This window comes from Quercus lobata, chromosome 6 (genome assembly GCF_001633185.2).
Source record: "Quercus lobata isolate SW786 chromosome 6, ValleyOak3.0 Primary Assembly, whole genome shotgun sequence".
NCBI lineage: Eukaryota > Viridiplantae > Streptophyta > Magnoliopsida > Fagales > Fagaceae > Quercus > Quercus lobata.
The window spans coordinates 47,870,162-47,890,934 of NC_044909.1; the positions used below are offsets into that span (position 1 = coordinate 47,870,162).

The 20,773-nt window shown below is 34.9% G+C and overlaps 2 protein-coding genes across 3 annotated transcripts; one reads left to right on the forward strand and one right to left on the reverse strand.

Moving 5' to 3' along the window:
- The first annotated feature begins 1,366 nt into the window (after positions 1 to 1,366).
- On the forward strand, positions 1,367 to 12,043 carry LOC115949648 (magnesium-transporting ATPase, P-type 1-like). The gene is made up of 8 exons (XM_031066936.1): positions 1,367 to 1,748; positions 1,848 to 1,964; positions 6,007 to 6,233; positions 6,321 to 6,532; positions 6,658 to 6,760; positions 8,209 to 8,579; positions 9,509 to 10,007; positions 10,735 to 12,043. Exons 1-8 carry the CDS (start codon positions 1,583 to 1,585, stop codon positions 11,881 to 11,883), a joined length of 2,844 nt encoding a protein of 947 aa, XP_030922796.1. The 5' UTR covers positions 1,367 to 1,582; the 3' UTR covers positions 11,884 to 12,043.
- On the reverse strand, positions 11,824 to 19,216 carry LOC115949650 (probable glucan 1,3-beta-glucosidase A). 2 transcript variants are annotated; one of them, XM_031066938.1, is made up of 11 exons: positions 18,615 to 19,216; positions 18,342 to 18,436; positions 18,127 to 18,242; positions 17,890 to 18,009; positions 16,243 to 16,425; positions 15,418 to 15,576; positions 14,427 to 14,596; positions 14,180 to 14,332; positions 12,895 to 13,247; positions 12,424 to 12,603; positions 11,824 to 12,263 (listed from the first exon to the last, which is right to left on the reverse strand). In XM_031066938.1, the coding sequence occupies exons 2-11, from the start codon at positions 18,415 to 18,417 to the stop codon at positions 12,178 to 12,180; spliced, it is 1,596 nt and encodes a 531-aa protein (XP_030922798.1). In that variant the 5' UTR covers positions 18,418 to 18,436; positions 18,615 to 19,216; the 3' UTR covers positions 11,824 to 12,177. The 2 variants fall into 2 exon arrangements, with proteins under 2 accessions (XP_030922798.1, XP_030922797.1); XM_031066937.1 differs by having other exon boundaries at positions 18,342 to 19,216.
- Between the last annotated feature and the right edge of the window lie 1,557 nt (positions 19,217 to 20,773).

The window sequence follows — 20,773 nt, forward strand, 5'->3', positions numbered from 1 at the left end:
CCAAGAGAGAGAAACTAAAAATAAATAATGGCATTAGAGTCCGTTTGGACTTAAGGATTGAAATGGTCAATTTTGTAATCTTCTAGACCTCCTTGGTATTTGTCTAAACCTTAAGGGTAGTTAGTAAAATTTACCCTTTTTTTTTTTTTGGCTTTTTGCTTTTTTACATTGCCCATATAAAAACACTATAAAATTTAAGTGATAATTAATCACATCAAGATTATTGAAGATATATCATCATCGAACAAACATATTTGGTAGTCAAAATACCCTTCATGAGCATGTATATAATAATAATAATAATAATAATAATAATAATAATAATAACAACTTTTTTATTTTTTATTTTATCAGAATAATAATGTCTACCTTTTAGGAACCAATGCCTGAACGACCTATATACTCTTCACGTGGTTCAATTCTAACATGACCTTAATCTTAATCTTACTAGGGTCCTAATAGCTTGGCCAATGGATATCTTAAAAGGCTAATAAGACAATCAAATGTACTCCTTTGTTTACAGTATAAAATTAAGGGATGTCCTAATTTAAGAACTATTTTTGAAAACTTTTTATTAGAAAAAAAAAAGATATATTCACAATATTTTCACAACAAATTTTAAGTGGTGGGTTATTATGGGTGGACAAAAAATAATTTAAGTCGTAAATTCAAATTAGAATCAATAATAATTTATTACCTCTGATTTGTTGTAAAAATATTGTAAACATAACATTTCACAACAAAAAAAATAATTAACTTTTTTTTGATAATTTTTCATATTTACTATAAAATTTTTATTAAAACTTTATTAAAATAAGGTAATAACAATTGCACTAAAACAATTGCTCTAAAATAACATCCTATTATTGTTTTGCAACTTTGCAAGTCAAGGTGTTTACTTTTCCTCTCTTGTTTGGAAGACTAAAAACAATTATGCTAATTCCGATAAAGTTATAAATAATAAAACCATAACCACTAAGTTAGGTGTGGATGTTTAGATGTTGCCCAACAAATTCTAAAGATCAAATTAAAACTCATAAACAAATTCATTTAACAATCACAATCCCAATCACAATCACAGTGGACCCGGTTTGGATTCAAAAGTTCAAAGTTCAAACTTAAAAACAAACATAAGAAAAGAGCTATTCTAAACCCGGCAGGATAAACCGGATGAGAGAGCCAGAGAGGTACGCACGATGCACTAACAGTAAACAGTCTCTAACCGCCATTTAGGTTTTTGGTTCTTTCAGTCTGCAACAAAAAACTACACCAAACAGTCATATGAAGTCTGGTAGTTGAAGCTAGTAGGCAGTTGTAGAGTTTAGAAACACATAAAATAAAAGTATCTTTAGAGAGAGAGAGAAACAAACTCTCAACTATAAAAAAAAACACCAATTTTTTCTTAAACTAAAATTTGACTCTCTCTCTCTCTCTCTCTCTATACCTTCTCTTCAAACCTCCTTAACCTCAACAAAATGCTTCGGTTGTCTTATCAACATCGTCATTTTTATTATCTTCTAGGTTTACTTTTTTTCATGTATGTCATATTCCATATCCCATAGACCAACAACACATAGCTCTTATGGGACGCCCCAAACTCACCACCATTTTCATCTCAAACAGCCACCAAATACTTCCTTCTTCTTCTGACCCAACTCGCCAAAACCTTGTCGACGACAAATCCGATGCACCCAATGATGGATTCCCCGGTTCTGTTTTCGGGTTTCTACGCCGCCTTATGTCTGGAAGTAAGTGATTTTTCTGGGGTTTCTGTTTTAAGGTGTTTTTTGGGACTATGGTTTTTGTTTGCCATGTGCTTGTGCTTATGTCTCTTTGAAATTTTGTAGATAAAATTGATGGTGGGTCAAGGACAGAGGCGGAAGAGAAGGTGTACTCTTGGTTATACGCCTTGGCCCAGTCGGATAAGGACTTGGTTTTCGAGTATGTTCGATCCACCGAAAGAGGTGAGAATCTTGTCTTTTTATTTATTTTTTTTTTTTTCTGGATAATTTGTTGTTGCGGGGATCGAAACCCTCAGTTAGAGGACACATAATGTACCGGGTACCACACGGGCAACTATGCCCGGTTGTTCTTGGCTTCATATCCTTTTTTTTTTTTTTTTTTTTAGACAGGTCTTCTAAGTTTTACCAAAAAAAAAAAAAATTGTCGGCACGGTAAATACAATGCCAAAAAAAGTATTTGATATTTCTCTTTAATTTTCCCTAGAATTCTTGAATTTCTTGTTTGAACTTTGTATGGTACTTTTTTTTTTCTTTTTCTTTTTTGTGGGTGCACGTGTGAGTGTTGTTGAGTCCCATTCTCAAAGATTAAGCTTTAGAATTGACACAATTAAAGTTGAGTGGACTAAATTAACACAATTTATAATCTGAGGGACCAAATTGAAATTTGCTTAATAATTTGAGGCTAAATCTGTAATTTAGCTATAAATTTATAATATATAATAAGACCGTTGTAAAAGTAATTGGAAGCCTTCAAGTCAAATATGGAATTATACGTGGATTCCAGTTAGCTCAACTGGTAAAGTTTCTGATGGTTGTATAAGAGATCTGGGGTTCAATCCCCACCTACACCAAAACTGATTGGTGTCTTGGTCTGATAATAAAGACCTATTATCAGGAGCGGACGCCATAAGTTGAAACTCTCTTTCAAAAAAAAAATATATATATATATAAAATTGTACCATTTCTAGAAATTCATCCGACTTCAAATTTGAGAATTACCTTTTTACAAATTCATCTGACTTTGACTATCAACTAGGCTGGTGCTAGACTTGGAGTTAGGCGTCAGAAGGTTAAAAAAAAAAACTACTAAGAAATTTGAAATAAATTTTCATTTAGGTTATGTTTGGGATTTGTTTATTTTGTTGAAATTAAAAATTTTCTGTTGAAAATACTGTAATTAAAGGTAAAAGTTAACTGAAATAGTACTGTGAGACACATAAATAGTACAAAAAAATGCAGTGAGACCTATAAATAGTATCAAAAATAAGCTGAATAATAAAATAAGTTGACAAAAATAATTCATGCCAAATGCAGACTTAGTATTAAGTTATTAACAAAGATAAAGACACAAAATCACTATTTCTTAAAACATATCAATGCAAATATTTATAAAAATGGAACTTGGCGTGTATCTTTGATGCGTGAGTTTGCTGTTGGGTAAGTGTAAAATAATTTTGTTTAAAATTTTTTAACGGCTGAGTTGTTTGTTTGGAGTAAAATTGGTTTATTGAACTTAATTTTTTCTAGCTTTGCTATTGATAATTTTTGTTGTTGGGTTAATTTTTCTAAGCTTGTTATTGTAGTATAATTTTAACCCAAATAAAAAAAATAAAAAATAAATGGGGGGCAATGTCCATGATTAGCTACTTCCCTGCTAACGACCCTGAGAGTAACATTTCATATCATATTTGTCCTTTATGAAATACCCTTTGCATTACTTGCTCACGAAAAAAATGGCTCCATCTCTTGCGTGACCGCTTTTCTAGTGTACTTGATGATCCCCACTACTTGTTCAAATATGTCAAGAACGTACTTAAATAAATTGGTATTATGCGGTGTTCCCTGTGGGCTAGGAGGATGAATAAACTGTAGGCATATAGTTTCAAATACCATATGTAGGGAAATGTGATTAGGAGTCTACTGGAAATTTTAGTTTGTCATTCTCAAAAAAAAAAAAAAAAAAAGGGAAATTTTAGTTTGTGTTGTGGCTAACATATTGCAATTACCTTCTATACCATCAATAGTATACTGAAAGGTTTGTGCACAATTGCAAAAATTGAATAGCCACATCTAGTAGAAGTCATCAATAGGTTGGTGTTTAGTGTGGATTTTTCTGCCTGGTTCTAGGGCTTGTCAAGTTTTGCACATAATCTTGTTGGTCTAGAATGCAAGGAACAACAACCAAACCTTAGTCTCAAATTTTTGGGATTGGCTATGTATTTTCAACAGATTAGTTTGGTTTGGCCACATGAATTCTTTTCTAACATTCTATACTATTGGAGGTCACACTTTTTTTACTTCTTCTGCAAGAAAGGTAATGCTAGACTCATTATCTTCAAATACTTATTATAGTCATGGTATTTTCCTACTCTCGGTCTAGTTCAGGATTGTCCTTTGCCTAATTATCTCTCTCAATTTTGAAGTAGAGTGTGCAGGGTGACAATCGCAAAATATGATTAAGGTTTGAACCTGTCACCAATTGGTTTTGTGTCTAGATGCACTGGTTTTAACTACATTGATTAAAATTGGATGGCTTTAGTTATAATGCTATACTGAAAGCAGAAGTTATAATACTGAAGTTAGATGGTTTTAACTACTATACCGAAAGCAGAAGTTATAATGCTGGTTATAAGACTATATTGCAAATGCACCAAGATTTTTTTTCAGATAACATTATCTTCAAAATTAAAGCAATTTATACGAAGGACTGGATCAGCAAAAACATCCCTAAATTTCAATTTTCAATAAGTCATGAGAAATCTCAAACTCACTGCCACTACAATTTCCTTTAAATATATGAAATGTGAGATGTAAATAAAAATTTAAAAAATATATATGTAAGTTTTGTTAACAAGTACCCTAAGAGCACAAGTTAAGAAATTATAAATATTCAATTAAAAGTTGTAATGCATACTTTTCGAAATGAAAAAATACATTTGTCAATAATTAATTGGTTTGTTTACAAATTCATTATGGTTGGGTATGCTTTCTTGATATTTGTGCATAGTTTGACTTTATTATTATTATTATTTATGTAAAAAAAAATCATTTTATGGAGTATTAAATGCACCTTTTTTTTATGGGTCCGGTTAATATATGCCCTTAAGGCACACATTAAACTTTCTATTTTTAGAAATATTTTCTCGGGAATTGAAAAAGCTGTCATCACTTTTTCAATTCTCGAGAAAATCCTTTTTTTATTAATATAAAACTTCATTGAAAAAATAAATAAGTAATACTAGAATTGCAACTTTCATCATAACTTTGTCACGATTTATCCATGTGGTGAGTTGTAAGTTGTGGAATTGTACCTACTATATTTACTCCACTACTTATAGTTTGCCACAACTTATCCATATGGTGAGTTGTAACCACTTATAGTTGTCACATATAGTTTGCCACAACTTACTTGGTCCTAGTATTTTTTTTTTTTTTTAGAAATCAATAAAGGGAACCAAAGCACACAGACCGGTACTAAGGATCCAACAAAAACATCAAAACTATAGTGCAAATAAAGTACAACTATCTAACAACTCAGCCAATGAATTAAAAGTAATAACACCCGAAGCATTAGTGCACTCTAGCAACATCCGTAGGAAAAATAGCTTCAAATCATAAATTGATTTTCTTAGTTCCTTCAAAAGTTTGAGCATTCTTCTCCTGTCAAATAGCACACAATGCAATGAGAGATCATATTCCAAATCACCGTAGGCTTAACAGAACATGGTATCACCCAATGAACCCCATGTAAGGAAAATACAATATTCCGCAACTCTTTAACTACATGGCAATGTAACATTAAATGATCAATCTTCTCCACATGACAGAGTATTAAATGCACCTTAACTTGCATCCTCAAGGCACTTATTAACTAAGCCTATATATATTACTTGAAGTAGAATTTGAAGTTCTCACACTGATATGATCTTAAATGATGATGGGAATAGAAAAGTCATTGTAATACTTTCTCCAAGCAAACGGGAAAGATCGGTAAACAAGCAAAATTTCTTTGTATTATTAACATCTGCATTCATGTACGGCATTATCTACCAAAAATTTCTGTAAGACTTACCCATGTCAAGGCAAAGAGGATGGGGATTTCTACACAAATCTTTTTCTTATTTTTTAATGGAAGGTGTTTTTTTTTTAATCTTTTCCCTTTTCACTTCACCTAAATTGTCAAATTTGATCCTATTATTCTACAAAATTTATTGCATTAAATGATACAATGAAATATCTTAGTCTTCCTTTTGCTTTTGTGCAGGCCTGAGCTTCACCGAAGCTGAGAGAAGATTGAAGGAAAATGGCCCAAATGTTCCTCTTGATCACTCTTTTCCAAATTGGTGGCAACTTCTTTGGAATGCCTTTTTTCATCCTTTTAATATCATTCTTATTGTTTTGTCTGTGCTTTCATACATAACCAGTGACAATCCAAATGGATGCATCATGCTTGTGTTGGTTTTTATTAGTGTCTCCCTTCGATTCTACCAGGTATCTCTTTACTTTGTTGAGTTGATTGGTGCCATAAATTTCCATTTCTAAAATGTGGTCTTTACTAACTTTCCATTTGCCTTTCAGGAATATAGCAGTTCAAAAGCAGCTATGAGACTTTCAGAATTAGTAAGATGTCCAGTCAAAGTTCAAAGATGTGCAGGAAGAGTTGTTCAGACTGAATTAATTGTTCAAATTGATCAAAGGGATGTTGTTACTGGTGATATTGTCATTTTTGAACCTGGGGACCTTTTTCCTGGAGATGTGAGGCTGTTATCTTCAAAACACCTTGTTGTAAGGTATGCTACCTGGAAAACTTTATCCTTTCTGTAGATGAGGATTTCTGAGTTCTTTCATTCCATTTCTTCATTTTTTTTCTACAGCCAATTTTAAATCACATGATCACATCCTGCTTCTTGAACAGTCAGTCCTCACTCACAGGGGAGTCCATGACAACAGAAAAAACGGCTGACATCAGAGAAGATCAGAGCACTCCTTTACTAGATTTAAGGAATATTTGCTTCATGGTGGGTATACTTATTCCTGTGATTGTTCTACACCACACACACACACAATAACAGAGTTTCCTGGGATTTCCCTTAAAAAAATAAAAAAGATCATTTTTTGATCTTTTCCTTATTCTCTCATTAATTTTACGTAATTAAATTAGACATGATATAATTACTTCGAATGTATGAAAAAAAATATTCAAACATAATTATGGCATCGTGGAAAAACAGGATTTTTTCAAGCAGTCTTAAATGACAACAGAATTTATAGTTTTATACCCCCATACTCAAATACAAGTTGAGTTCAGGACATGGGCTTTTCTGCCTACTTTACTTGAACCCATATTACATCAATAGCAGTCAAAAGCTACTAATCATACTTGGTAAATTTTTTACTTCACATGGTGTTTATGAGAAGCAGATCTGTTTCAATTTTATGGCTATAGGAGAACTCTGGTATGATTGTCTTTCCAACACTAGGATTACAAGATATTGCATTGATGAATAGAATAAAATAAAATAAAAACCTTGATCAGAATGTTTAAGAGAGGTCTCATCTTGAATTTTTAAAATGCCATTTTTTTTATATAGTCTGGATGTCCCAACTTTTCTGGCCCATTTGGCTGGAGGAGGGAAGGAGGGGGAGTGAAGGGGAGTAGAGTAAAGTTGACTAAAAATAAGCTAATTTTTGGCTAAATCTACTCTACTCCCCCTCAATCCAAACGTACCAGAATTTATATCATGTTTTACAGAGTCTTTACTATTTATCCTTTTCTTTCTTCTTCTTCTTCTTCTTCTTCTTCTTCTTCTTCTTCTTCTCTCTCTCTCTCTCTCTCTCTCTCTCTGCCTAACACTTTTATGTTAAAAACATTATTAAATACTATGTTTACATAAACTAGATACGTAACATCATTCAGCAGCATGTACATTGTTTTTCTTAATCATGTTTCCAAGCATAACATCTAGAAAGACCACTGCATAAATAACTGAAGCTGATGATTATTTCTGTGCTTCTAAATTATCATTGTTTTAGGGCTAACCATATCTGAACTTCTTTATTTTGAAGTGTCAACTGGTAAATGAACCTAGGGCTTCATCCGTTCACTTTTAAGAACATCATCATTACTGAAAAAATCAGAGTCATACATAGGACAGTTTACTTTGATACAATAAAGAAGTTGATTTTAAAGCAAGACCTTCTAAAATGTTAATGAACCCAAGAACCCAAAATCATAAATTTTGGAGGACCCAATGACAAATGGGATTGAAATATAAAAGATTTCGCTGTTGGACCTGGGCTTAGGTCGTAGGGGGTAGATCAGGTAGTATTTTTATCTCTTTTGTTGTCCTTCACATTTTTTTGATAAGTCTGTCTTCTCATCAGGGCTCTTTTATAATTGGTTGCGTATTGGTTATTATGTTTAAATTACTGAGAGTATAATATTGGTTCTAATAAAATATTTCAGGGAACAAATGTGGTATCAGGCAGTGGAACCGGTCTAGTAGTTTCTACTGGATCCAAGACTTACATGAGCACCATGTTTTCAGCCATAGGGAAGAAAAAACCACCGGATGACTTCGAGAATGGTGTCCGCCGCATATCTTATGTGCTTATTGCTGTTATGCTTGTAGTAGTCACAATCATAGTCTTAACTGATTACTTTACATCCCGTTCTTTGAGCGGAAGTGTTCTTTTTGGAATATCAGTTGCAAGTGCACTGACTCCTCAAATGCTTCCCCTCATTGTTAACACAAGTCTTGCTAAGGGAGCACTTTCCATGGCCAGAGATAGATGTATAGTCAAAAGCATAATTGCCATTCGAGACATGGGATCGATGTAAGTTTAAATTTACTTGACAATTTACTGGAAGATAGTTTCAATACAGAAGTACATAAACATGTTTATCTATACAATTCTTGAACTTGCTGCAGTTTATATAAAAATGTACATAAACACATATATGATATATCTATAAAAATCTCGAACTTAATGCAGAGTCGTGTTGACCCTGAATATCAGAAACCATTTTCTGCATCTTAGAATACCCTAATTAGCACCCGTCCCTCCCCACTTCATTCCAAACTGGAAAAAGGATCAGAAATTCACAGGAAAAGAATGCATTTGTCTTATATATGATTGATCAAGTATTCAAGTTCCTTTAAATCTCACCATGATATGTCATGGTTAGTAGATCCGTTAAATTACCGATTGTCCCAAAAGCTTAAACTATTGGGATATAGTAAATTTAATCATTTAACCAATACTTCTAACAAGATCAAGTGTACAAAAGCAGTACCATTTGATGTTTTCGGTTATTAAGTAAATTATTGGATGGTGGAACCGTATGTTAATTATTAGAGAAAAGAATGTTAGAATTTGACTGGGTTGTAGTGATTGTCTCGGGTTTTATGTTGTCAATACTGAACTAAATTTTCAATAACCCTAGTTCACATTCTATTAAAGAAAAGTGCTACTAACTCATTTTATCATATTAATAGGTCTATCCAAACAATTTGATGGAGGAGGACATACTGTTCCAGTACAACATGAACTAAGTCTGACCAAGCCAGGTGTCAAGCCATTTCCATGAACTTGAAAATGAATCATATTTACAGTTAGATGCTAAACTAGGCAAAGGAGATACCCTTTTGAGTCTTAACCTGGTTCCTATCATCCATTTTGTAATTGCTAATTCATCAACATTTTCATTTTGAGATTACAACATTTTATGTCCCGTTTTTCATTCATTTCCTCTTTTTGTTCAGGGATGTCTTGTGCATTGATAAGACAGGTACACTTACCATGAACCGTGCAATCATGGTTAATCATCTTGACTGCCAGGGTTTACCCAAAGAAAAGGTTCTACGGTTTGCATTCCTTAACTCCTACTTCAAGACTGACCAGAAGTATCCTCTGGATGATGCAATTTTGGCATATGTATATACAAATGGGTACAGGTTCCAGCCATCCAAGTGGAGCAAGATAGATGAGATCCCATTTGATTTCATAAGAAGAAGAGTTTCTGTTATTTTGGAAACACAGTCATATGCAGAAGATAGAAACCATCAATTCCTCAAACGATTCATGGTTACAAAAGGTGCACTGGAAGAAGTAATGAAAGTTTGTTCTTTCATTGAGCATGTTGACAGTGGTGCAATTTCAACTTTATCCTCAGAAGACTATCAGAGGATTCTAAGTATGGCAGAAGAAGTAAGCAATGAGGGATTAAGGACTATAGGAGTAGCAATAAAGAGGCTGAAACTGGTGCGTCAGGATCTCTCCTGTGTTCTAAAATATTTAATTCTATCCAACAGAGTTTGAAAAATCTTATAGCTTCTGCTTGCTTTATACATTCAAAACATTCCTTTTCCTTTATTGCCTGATGTGACGTCATATTACTGGTAAAAGAAAATAAGGGGCACACTAAACGAACTACCAAATACTAATTTGTTCCTATTTGAGTTTCTGAAATTGAAAGTCCTTGGACTTGGTTTTAACCAAAACTAATACACTGTGGTCAGAAAACATGGTTTCATAGCAATCAGCTCAGCTGAGTTTGAACTAATTACAGTTCCAAGGTACATCTGAACTACGAAGTCACATATAATAGGGGTGTTCAAGTTCAATAGTTACTAACTACCTAGTTGATGCAGCCCAAGCAAATTTCTTCATATTATTTCTAGCAGAAGTAAAAGGTATAAAAGATCTTCCTTTATTTCAGGGAGCTTCAAGTACAAAATTCCTTCGGTACATTTGCACAGTTGTGTGTAATGTGTATGCATGAGTATACAGGAACTCCTCATAAAAACCCCCTATGATTTGATCCTTTCCCATTTATAACATAGTGTGTTAAGAGTTCTAGCGAATCATATTTGTAATTAGTGTTTCTTGTCATTCTGCGAACTGTGGGAGAGTGAGAATGATAACCAATACAGAAGAATTGAGTCAGCTTAAAAAGTATTTACTCATAGTTCTATTTCTTATGTTGCAGCAAAACAGTAAAGGAAGCATGGCCAATGATGAGGCTTTTGAATCAGACATGGTGTTCCTCGGCCTTGTAACATTCTTTGACCCACCCAAGGACACAGCAAAGCAAGCTTTGTGGCTGTTGGCTGAGAAGGGGGTGAAAGCAAAGGTATTAACAGGTGATTCACTCTCCCTTGCGATAAGGGTTTGCAAGGAAGTAGGCATCAAAACAACCCATGTAACTACTGGACCCGAGCTTGAGCTACTCAGCCAGGATACCTTCCATGAGACTGTTAAACGAGCAACGGTACTAGCTAGGCTTACTCCAACTCAGAAACTCCGAGTAGTACAGTCATTGCAGACGGTTGGCAAGCATGTTGTTGGGTTTTTAGGAGATGGTGTAAATGACTCCCTGGCATTGGATGCTGCCAATGTAGGTATATCAGTTGACTCAGGAGTATCAGTTGCAAAAGACTTTGCTGACATTATCTTACTAGAGAAAGACCTCAACGTCCTTGTTGCCGGAGTTGAGCAGGGTCGGCTTACTTTTGGGAATACTATGAAGTACTTAAAAATGTCAGTTATTGCTAATGTAGGAAGTGTTATTTCACTCCTAATAGCAACCCTGGTCCTTCAGTATGAGCCACTGACTGCAAAACAGCTTCTTACGCAAAACTTTTTGTATAGTGTGGGTCAAATTGCTATCCCGTGGGACAAGATGGAAGAAGATTATGTGAAAACCCCACAAAGATGGTCCAAGAAAGGCTTACCTTTGTTCATATTATGGAACGGGCCCGTGTGTACTATTTGTGATGTAGCCACTCTCGTGTTCCTTTGTTTCTATTACGATGCTACCACTCTAGCAGACAATAAATTCTTTCATTCTGCTTGGTTTCTCGAAGGGCTTCTTATGCAAACTTTAATTATCCACTTGATCCGGACAGAGAAAATTCCCTTCATTCAGGAGGTTGCCTCATGGCCTGTGATCTGTTCAACTGTTGTGATTTCGGCCATTGGCATTGCAATTCTTTACACACCAATTGGGGAAGTCATGGGATTCGTTTATCTGCCTTTATCATATTTTGGATTTCTGGTTGTTCTTTTTGTAGGATACTTTTCAGTTGGTCAGGTGGTCAAGAGACTTTACATTTTTGTTTACAAAAGATGGCTTTAGATAACAGAATGAATTGACATGAGAAAGTGCATTTGCACAAAAGGCTACTAGGAAAGCGAGATTAGGAAGAAAATTTTCCTCTGAATATTATTGAGTGTAAAACATATAGCCTTGAAGTTTTTACAGTATCATCTACAAATTCTGTAGATTCTTTCTGCTATAGCAATATTATTGCACTTTGCAATTTTGTAAGAGAACACGAATGCGATGGTTGAGAAGCCAAAAATCAAAGAAATGCCGCATGGTAAAATCTTCCTCTTCAACGGTAGGTCATGATGCAACTTAGTTGTGACTTCACAATAAAGAATGCATGCAGAACCAGGCACATGTCAACCCAAGCAACATTAAACTGTTGAAAATTTTCTTGTTGGGTGAATCACCTGCACAAATATATAGACTTCATACGATACCAAAAAATTGACTTGCTTGTAACAGCAAATGTAAGAAGTAATTAAGGAACTTAGATTCACTACCAAGATTTGTGCATTTTATGCATTTTGTGCATGCAAGACAGAAACCAGACGAGCCAAGAGTATTTACCTAGTTGGAGATAATTGTTCCTTATGTTCCATTCAAAATCCCAGTGCTTTCTGTCATTTTTTAGTGTCCAATATGCCCATCCAAAGGAAGCTGAATCATAAACCTCTAACTGGGCCTTCCCAAACTCTTGGTAATCTGTCTGAGACCCACTCGTCACATTCCATTCATTCACCCATTCCCCTGAAATCAATCCACTTTCAAAATACTAAGAAACAATAGTATTTGTGTCAGAAGAAACTAGGGAAACTAGGGTTTCAAATTCAGAATACTAAGAAAGACAAAGAAACAATAGTTGTCCTCTCTATGCACAAAAAATTTCAATTTAATTTTAGTTTGTTTTGACCTACATATTAAGAAAGAAAAGGTTCATTTTGAAATTGATATGTTGATATCTGAATTCAAAATTTGATGTGTAGGACCTCTGAGTAGAGTAGTGCTTAATAAAAGACAGAACGCAGACTTTTGACTTACCAATAAAAACAAGTGGACCATTTGTGCTGTTGAGGGCCCGTAATTGGTCTTCCCTGCTCTTGTATATGAATTGTATATTATCCGCAGCACTCATATTAACATAGAAAGGGTCAAAGAGATTGTAGAAATGCAAATCCACCACTATGTTGTGAGAGCCTATGTTAGCCTGATAAAGTTCCAAGGGATCTGCATTGCCAATTCTTTGGCAAATTATTACATAAGCCGTTGATGAGTACTTTCGAACAATTTGGTAGCCTTGTTTGTAATATGAAACTAAAGTATCCAATGGAACTGTGGCTGCTGATGGTTCATTTAAGAGCTCAATTCCTAGTAATGCTGGATGTTTTGCATACCTGCAAATGAAAGAAGCCATATTTTATGGTAAATTTCAGAGGGGCTGAACTATCCTTAAAGTATCTTAAAATTACAAGGTGAAAAACAGAGATTCTTCAACTGGAATTTTTACCATCGTTCAACAAATCATATTACAGAATAATACCTCACAACTCTCTCAGTGTGTGTGTGTGTGAATGGGTTTGAAAGAGAGCAGCAGGGAGGCAAAGAAAAGATGGTATATAAGGGAAACAAATGCACCATGCTTTGTGAAGCCTTCAATGATGGCTTCCATGAAAGCGTAGTAGCCATAAGTGCTAGTCAGAAATATATGAAGTATGTTGTAAGTGGGAGAGTTTCCTCCAAGAGCAGCAAAAACCTGGGTGAATCTTCTAGTCGAATGAAGATGATACTTTAATGCCACAATTAGTAAAATGCTTTGTTTGCTATCAGTTCACCAAAATAAATTCTTTATGTTCTTCTTCATTATATGCCAATGATATGACTAAATGGAGTTCTGTTGATTATCATACTCTATTGTTTCAAGAATTTTATTGATAGAATTCCCTTTTCTGATTTCAATATACAAACCTGGTTCTATTTTTTAAAACATTATTATGGTGATGAATCCCTCTTAAGTAATTGATTCCCCCCCTCCCCGCCCCCCCCCCCCCCCCCAAAAAAAAAAAAAAAAAGGATGGGAAACAAACATGCAGAATTGCAATGGATCTAAAGTTGACTCATTTCAACCCCATCAACTAATCATCCCCATAAAACTAATATGATTCCTAGATAAAATAACATTTCAATAAAAGTATGTAAGGTTTTAATGCTCAACACTAACCATAAAAAATCTGACACTTTTAATAGATATTTAAAAGAACAAGCGGATAACTCCGAACAATGACTATATCTTAACAATCGAATAACTTGTGCAGACTGCAGAATGTACCTGGAAGCTAGAAAATCTATAACATCCAATGTTTGAGAGATGTAATCTGGAGAAGGCCAGCCTGTAAAACCATCTCGACTAGCACTATGTTCCATCCCATTTTGGGAGCCAGGAGCTGCATGAAGGTCGATTATGCACTTAATGTTATAGGCTCTGCACCAAAAATTTTCAGGTACAATATCAGAAGGAAATGCTAAGTTCCGAAGTGTCACCAATCAGAACAGAATAAGGTGAAAGCAAGACCTACTGTGCCCATGAGAATGCATTATCCAGAGCTTCCAGAGTACCTCCAATAAATGGAGCAGGAGGATTAGGATCAGAAGCAATCCACCAGCCAACTGGGATCCTCACAGTATTTATTCCATGTCTATACAAAAAATGGAAATCTTCGGTAGTGATAAAAGTGTTTCTATGTCTCTGCAGTTTCAAAAGGTTGATAAACTAATAAGACAAGAAGAAGATAACACTGGAGGAATATTTAACTATATTTTTTTATTGGTAATTCATGCACGCACCCAGTGGGTCTCTAACCCACAACCTCACCTTCCACCTAACACTTGCAAGGGGAGGAGATGCTAGCTAGCTCATTGGCTTGAAAGAATGTATAACTCTCATCTAGAAAATATTTCAGTCTTATAATAAATTAAAACCAAGAGATTGTTCTCAAGGGGCTTTATATGGCTCATGGATATATAAAATCATTTTCATACCTGTCCAAAGTAAAATAAGAATACTAACTAAAGCATTCTAAAGACATCACATGGCCATGCTCATTTGCTAGATAAGTGCAGACAAAGATTTGGTGATAAACACATGGCTAACACAAAAAGATTTGATTGCTAAACATTTACTAAAAGAAGTCTTTCTTATGCATTTTACTTTCAGTAATACTTACCAATCCAAAATGCTGTTGTAGTGTCAGGAAATGCTACTATGAATATTTAAGCTGTTAAATTTTATCTCACCCCTTTACCACCACTATTCATTAGTTCTCATTAAATTAGTCAAATAGAAAAAAAAATAAAAATATACTGTGCGTGAAAATAAACCAGTGCTAAATACCCCGGCTTTTTTAATTTTAATCTCTACCTTTTGGATCTTGACATCTTTGCAGAATACCTAAGTTTATGAGAATACCCAGATAAATTAATATAGAGGGTGCCTTTCCACCTGGTATACTGGTTGAAAAGATTTGTAAGAAAAGAAACAAATAGGTGTTGCAGAAGATATGGAGTTACCTGAAGAACCTTTTTGGCATCATTGTGTCCATATCCGTTTGCAAGCTGGTAATCTCCATGCAAGTTATTTGCTACAATCATCATCTCAAATGTAGCTTCATTATCATCCCATCCTGGCGTCCCTGGATAGTCTCCGGTGAGCTGATTTTCTATTGTAGCCTAAAAAGGGAGTATATGCTATCACATTTCTATAAATAATAATTTTTAACATCCTATGAAGAGGCAATTGCACGATGACATAATCTCAAATGCGGCAGGTTTAGTTTTGACACAGTGGTGCATATGACATGGTTTAAAAGTATTTGATGGCTGCAAGCCAATTAAAGCCTAATTCTGACCACTGGATTATCTCAAACTTTTTATGAGCACAACTAGACAAAGTCCTCTGAATCTTCAATAAGTGCGCCAAAGTATATAAATAGAGTTGATTCATGAATATATGACTATCGTGAAAAATAATTGCATTATTTCTGATTCTCATTATCCCTGATTTATATTTTTATTAATTAAGCAGAAACTTTTGCACAATTTTATTGTTATCAATGGTTTGAATTTATTTACAACTTCCCTATCAGTTGATAAATCATTCTCAAATCCAAATGACTGTCGGATCCCAAAATGAGAAATTTTGGAAACTGATTCACAGAGGAAAAAAATATGGTATGGCTAAAGATGTTTGACACTATGCTCCAATTGGTAATGGAACATTCACACTGCAAGCTAACAAGCATGCCTGCACATCATTTTTTGCTACAAATGCAATGCAGACAATGTGGTTACTTTTGAATCTTTTCCTAAACACACAAAGAGGATGAAAAATTATACCTGCAAATAAGCCCCACTCTTGAGTTTGATGTGAACTCTACTGTTATTCCTTTCAATGAAAAATGTTTCTGACGTGGAAGGTGATTCTGCAGTTGCAGAGATAGAGCAACCTACTCCATCACATGTTAGAAATTGGCCTTGGGAGGTGCGAAACTGAAATTCTGATTCTGAAACTCTCCATAACTGTAGGAGGATAAAGTAGAGAGAAAACTTCATTAGGAGCACTTCTCGTATTGAAATCCACAAACTAATTAATGAGGTTATGATAATTAGTTCAGAACATCAAAAGAGGCTGTCATGTTCATTCAGTTATACATAAAAGACAAAACATTACTTTTTAGCCTCCAAGCAATGATAAATGAATATAAGATTATTTCAATGAAGCTGAACTAGTAATGACAGTTGCTTGATACAACTAGTAGGGACCTCAAAATTTTATTATTCCAACATCTCTCAACAGGCACATTATTGTGTTACTCCTGGGAGCAGTTATCCATGAAATTTTTACTTCCCATTCCCCAAAATAAAGAGAAAAATAAAGGGAGAAAATAAAACCCTAGAAAAGCCCAATTCTATTCATACATCTCTAAATAACAAATGTTCATGCAAAGGTAAACTTTTTTATGTTTTGGGTTAGCACCAGCAACTCAAAGTACTAATCACTGTAAAACATGAAAATCTGACCTTAATTTTTCTTCTTCTTGGTAATTTGTCCTATTCACTCTGCAGGAAAATATGTTCCAGTAAAATTTCATCCCCACAACAAATGAGATAGTTGGGATAAGGTTTTTTTGCCCATTTTGATCTGAGAAATGATTCCATCAACAAAAAGCCTCATCCAAATTTTTGGATTGTTAAACACAAAAGCAAGAATACAACTCTTCATTCTCACTTCATAAAGTATATGACTCTTGTTTAGCAAGCTGCAGATGAAAAATCAGAGACACGGGCTTCCATTCCCTCATTCCTTTAACTAAAATTTTGTCTCACTTTCGTTCTATTATCTATATCTTCAAAGTCATTTATTTTTCTTTCCAAGTCAAGACAAATATTGCCTATGTGCAGCCCCCAGTCTTACTTCAGTGATTTTTAAAACTTTCCTCACCTTGTAATGTTTCATGCAAATAGACAGGTAAAGTAACTTATTATGCATAAGTTATCCTACCTAGATTCTGTATCTAAAATATCAATTAGGTCCAGCTTTGAACAAGTTCACAGTATATTCAAGTCTCACACAAAGATTGAACTCAAGGAATTCAAACAAAGGAAAATTTTACACAATTAGCATTGATACGTTAGGGAGAAGAAAAATTATAAGAAAAAGGAGAAAAAAAATATAGATAATTCACTGAATAAATCAACATAAAAAGTTCCTTCAATTAATTAGGACTAAAAACCAATTCATTAGAATATTAGTTAAATGATTAAATTCACAATTTCTTGACAACTTAAACCATTGGGACAATTGGGAGAGTCTGTGTCTCACTTGAGGGGGAGTGTTAGAATAATAGTTAAATGATTAAATCATCCTATCCAGACAGCTGAAGCTTCTGGGATTAGTAGCAGTTTTATCACAATTTACACACCAATATATATCAGAGCCAATAGAAAATCACATGCACCAAACAATGTGATCGGGCATCTCACCTTAAAGCTTTCCCACGAAGATGCAACATCTCTGCTAACTGTAACAATCATACCTCCTCCATTCTCTGCAGACACATACTTCTGCAATGTCACTGACTTAAATTGTACCTCTGTTCCATCCTACATTGCCATTCCCAGAAATGGGTCAGCCAAATCAGCCATAAAGAACCCAGAATATATCCAAGAGGACCAAGACTCATAAACCCAAAAAAAAAAAAACTTGGATAAGAAACTCACAAGCATGTCTCCATTGGGAATGCCATCAAACAGTGAAGGCTTAATCCAACCTTCCACAACCAGCCACCCTCCCAAGTTCACTGCTTTAACTTTAGAATCCCCACGTAATCCCTCCACTTAAGGAACCAACAGATGCAACATAAGGAAAACCAGTCTCAATTCTCAAGAAACAATCAGAGGATCCAAGAAATTGAATTTAATCGATTTGAGCCTACCTGAGTATCCCTTAGAAAAGTAGAGCCAACAACACAGTAGAAATGCACATACCCATTTGCTAAAAGTGAGTTCCATGAAGAATGCAGGCCCCCCCCTTCAAAAAGGTTCAAGAAAGGTAAAATATAGTATCCATTGGCTACCCAATAAAGAATGAAAAGATTATTCAAATTCCAAGCTCTCCCCAACACCCCCACATGGAAGAATCTCAGTAATTCCTTCCTTATCACTCAATTAATACCAAATTCAGCCTTGTAAACAAGCACAAAGTATACCTTTTTTCGATACCTCATTAACTAATATTTTGTTGAAAGTTGAAACTTTTGTCCAAAGGCAAAACAAAACAAAACCCATTAAAATAAGAGTAGAAGTAAACAACAATCTTTTGGAGTACAAAAGAAAGAAAAGAGTATGGCGGCAAAAGTGTTGACATGCAGTAGTTGTGAAAATTGGAGAACTAAGAAAGAGCAAAAAAACGTGACTTTTGGTTTTGGATGTTGGAGATTTTTGAAGGCATTTTGGTGTGTTTATTTTCGTTTTAATTGGTTTATTGGAGTAAGGTAGGAAATGGGTTTAAAAAAAACTAAAAAGCCAAGAGGTATATGTGAGCTTTTGAGCAAGGTATGGATGGGGAAAGAGGTAATCAAACTGAAGAGGTGGTTCCACCACCTTATCTAGACTTCCATGTGATTTGTTTGTTTGTTGGTTTTGTTTAAGCTCGTGGATGATCAGCTTCAAGTGGGAGAGATGTAGTTTGTTTCTTCTTCTCTTATCTCTTCAGCTTCAAGTGTGGAGATTTTTGAAGGCTTTTTCTTTTCCTTCTTTTTTTCGAGGTTTCCTTTTCTATGCAGAAACAGGTTTAAGTGCACTAGCAATAGTGGTGGGAAATAGTTATCCGGCTATTTTTAGCAACACTCATTATTAAAATACATGTTACAGTATCGGTGTTAGAGCATCCACGGTAGTGAAGTTAAAAATTTAGCTTTTTAACTCCATCAAAAATTACTTTATCTATTTTACTTATAAATATGCAATAGCAGTGGATCTATTTTAGTTTTCAATATAATAAAATAATATAAACACCACAATAAAATAATATATCCTTTACAATAAAATAATATATCCTACAACTAAAAAAAATCCACAACACCGTCCACAACCACTTATACCATCAGCCCACCACCATCACCTGCCACAACCACCACGGCAACCACAACACAACATAGAAAAAAAAATAACAAAACAAAACCACAACCACAGTGGCTGGGACGGCACCTATACCATCAGCCCACCACCATCACCGACCACAACCACCACGGCAACCACAACACAACATAGAAAAAAAAATAACAAAACAAAACCACAACCACAGCGGCTGGGACGACACCTATACCATCAGCCCACCACCATCACCGGCCACAACCACCACGGCAACCACAACACAACATAGATAAAAAATAAAAAATAAAAAAATAAAAAAAAATAAAAAAACAAAACAAAACAAAACCACAACCACAGTGGCTGGGACGGCGTGGGGTGAGGCGATCGACGGTTGGGAAGGCGTGGGCTGAGGCGCCAGTAAACTGAGAGATGAGAGCTTGAGAAAGCTTGAGATAAACTGAGATGAAAGATGAGAGCTTTGGGAGCTTGAGAGTGACTGAGAGAGAAGACGGTGAGATAAAAGAAATGAAAAAAATAACCAAAGTAATATTATTTTGGGATAATTACACATAACCCACCTGTGGTTAGGGCGAAAATCACTTTGCCTACCCGTAGTTTGAAAAGTATCACTTAACCCACCTGTGGTATGTTTCCGTCAATCTCCGTAACCCACCTCAAGCCCAGCCGTTACAAAAACACCTCTTAACACCAAAACACAACATAACGCGAATCAAAACACCCAAAACTCAGAAACTTTTCAAGAGAGAGACTTGTGGTGAGATCAACGTGTTCTTTGTGGTTTTTATATCTCTTTTTCAGCATCACTCACCCGCAAATCCCTACTCTCTTTCAGTTTCATGGGGTTTTCTCGCAGACCCATTTCGCATTCCACCCGAATTCCCACAAACCCAGTTCAGATTAGTGGGTTTCGTACTTGTTCTTCGTGCCACTCTTACTCTCACCCGTTGAGTTCTAGCAAATCTAGCCATGGAGCCGAGTTTAAGAATTTGGGCCGTTCTGAAATGCGATTTGGGCAACTGGGTTTTGATCATTTTCTAGTTTCTACAGTTTCGAATGGTGGGTCGGGTGGCTATAGGCAACTGGTTTTTTTTTTTTTTTTTTTTTTTTTTTTTTTTTTTTTTTTTTTTTTTAAATTCGAGGAGTTAGCCAAAGGGTTGAGGGAGGCAATGAGGAAAACTTCTATCTTTCTTTTCTCTCTATTGTGAACCCATAACCACTGGCCACCGTGATTTCTGCAAAAATAAATAAATAA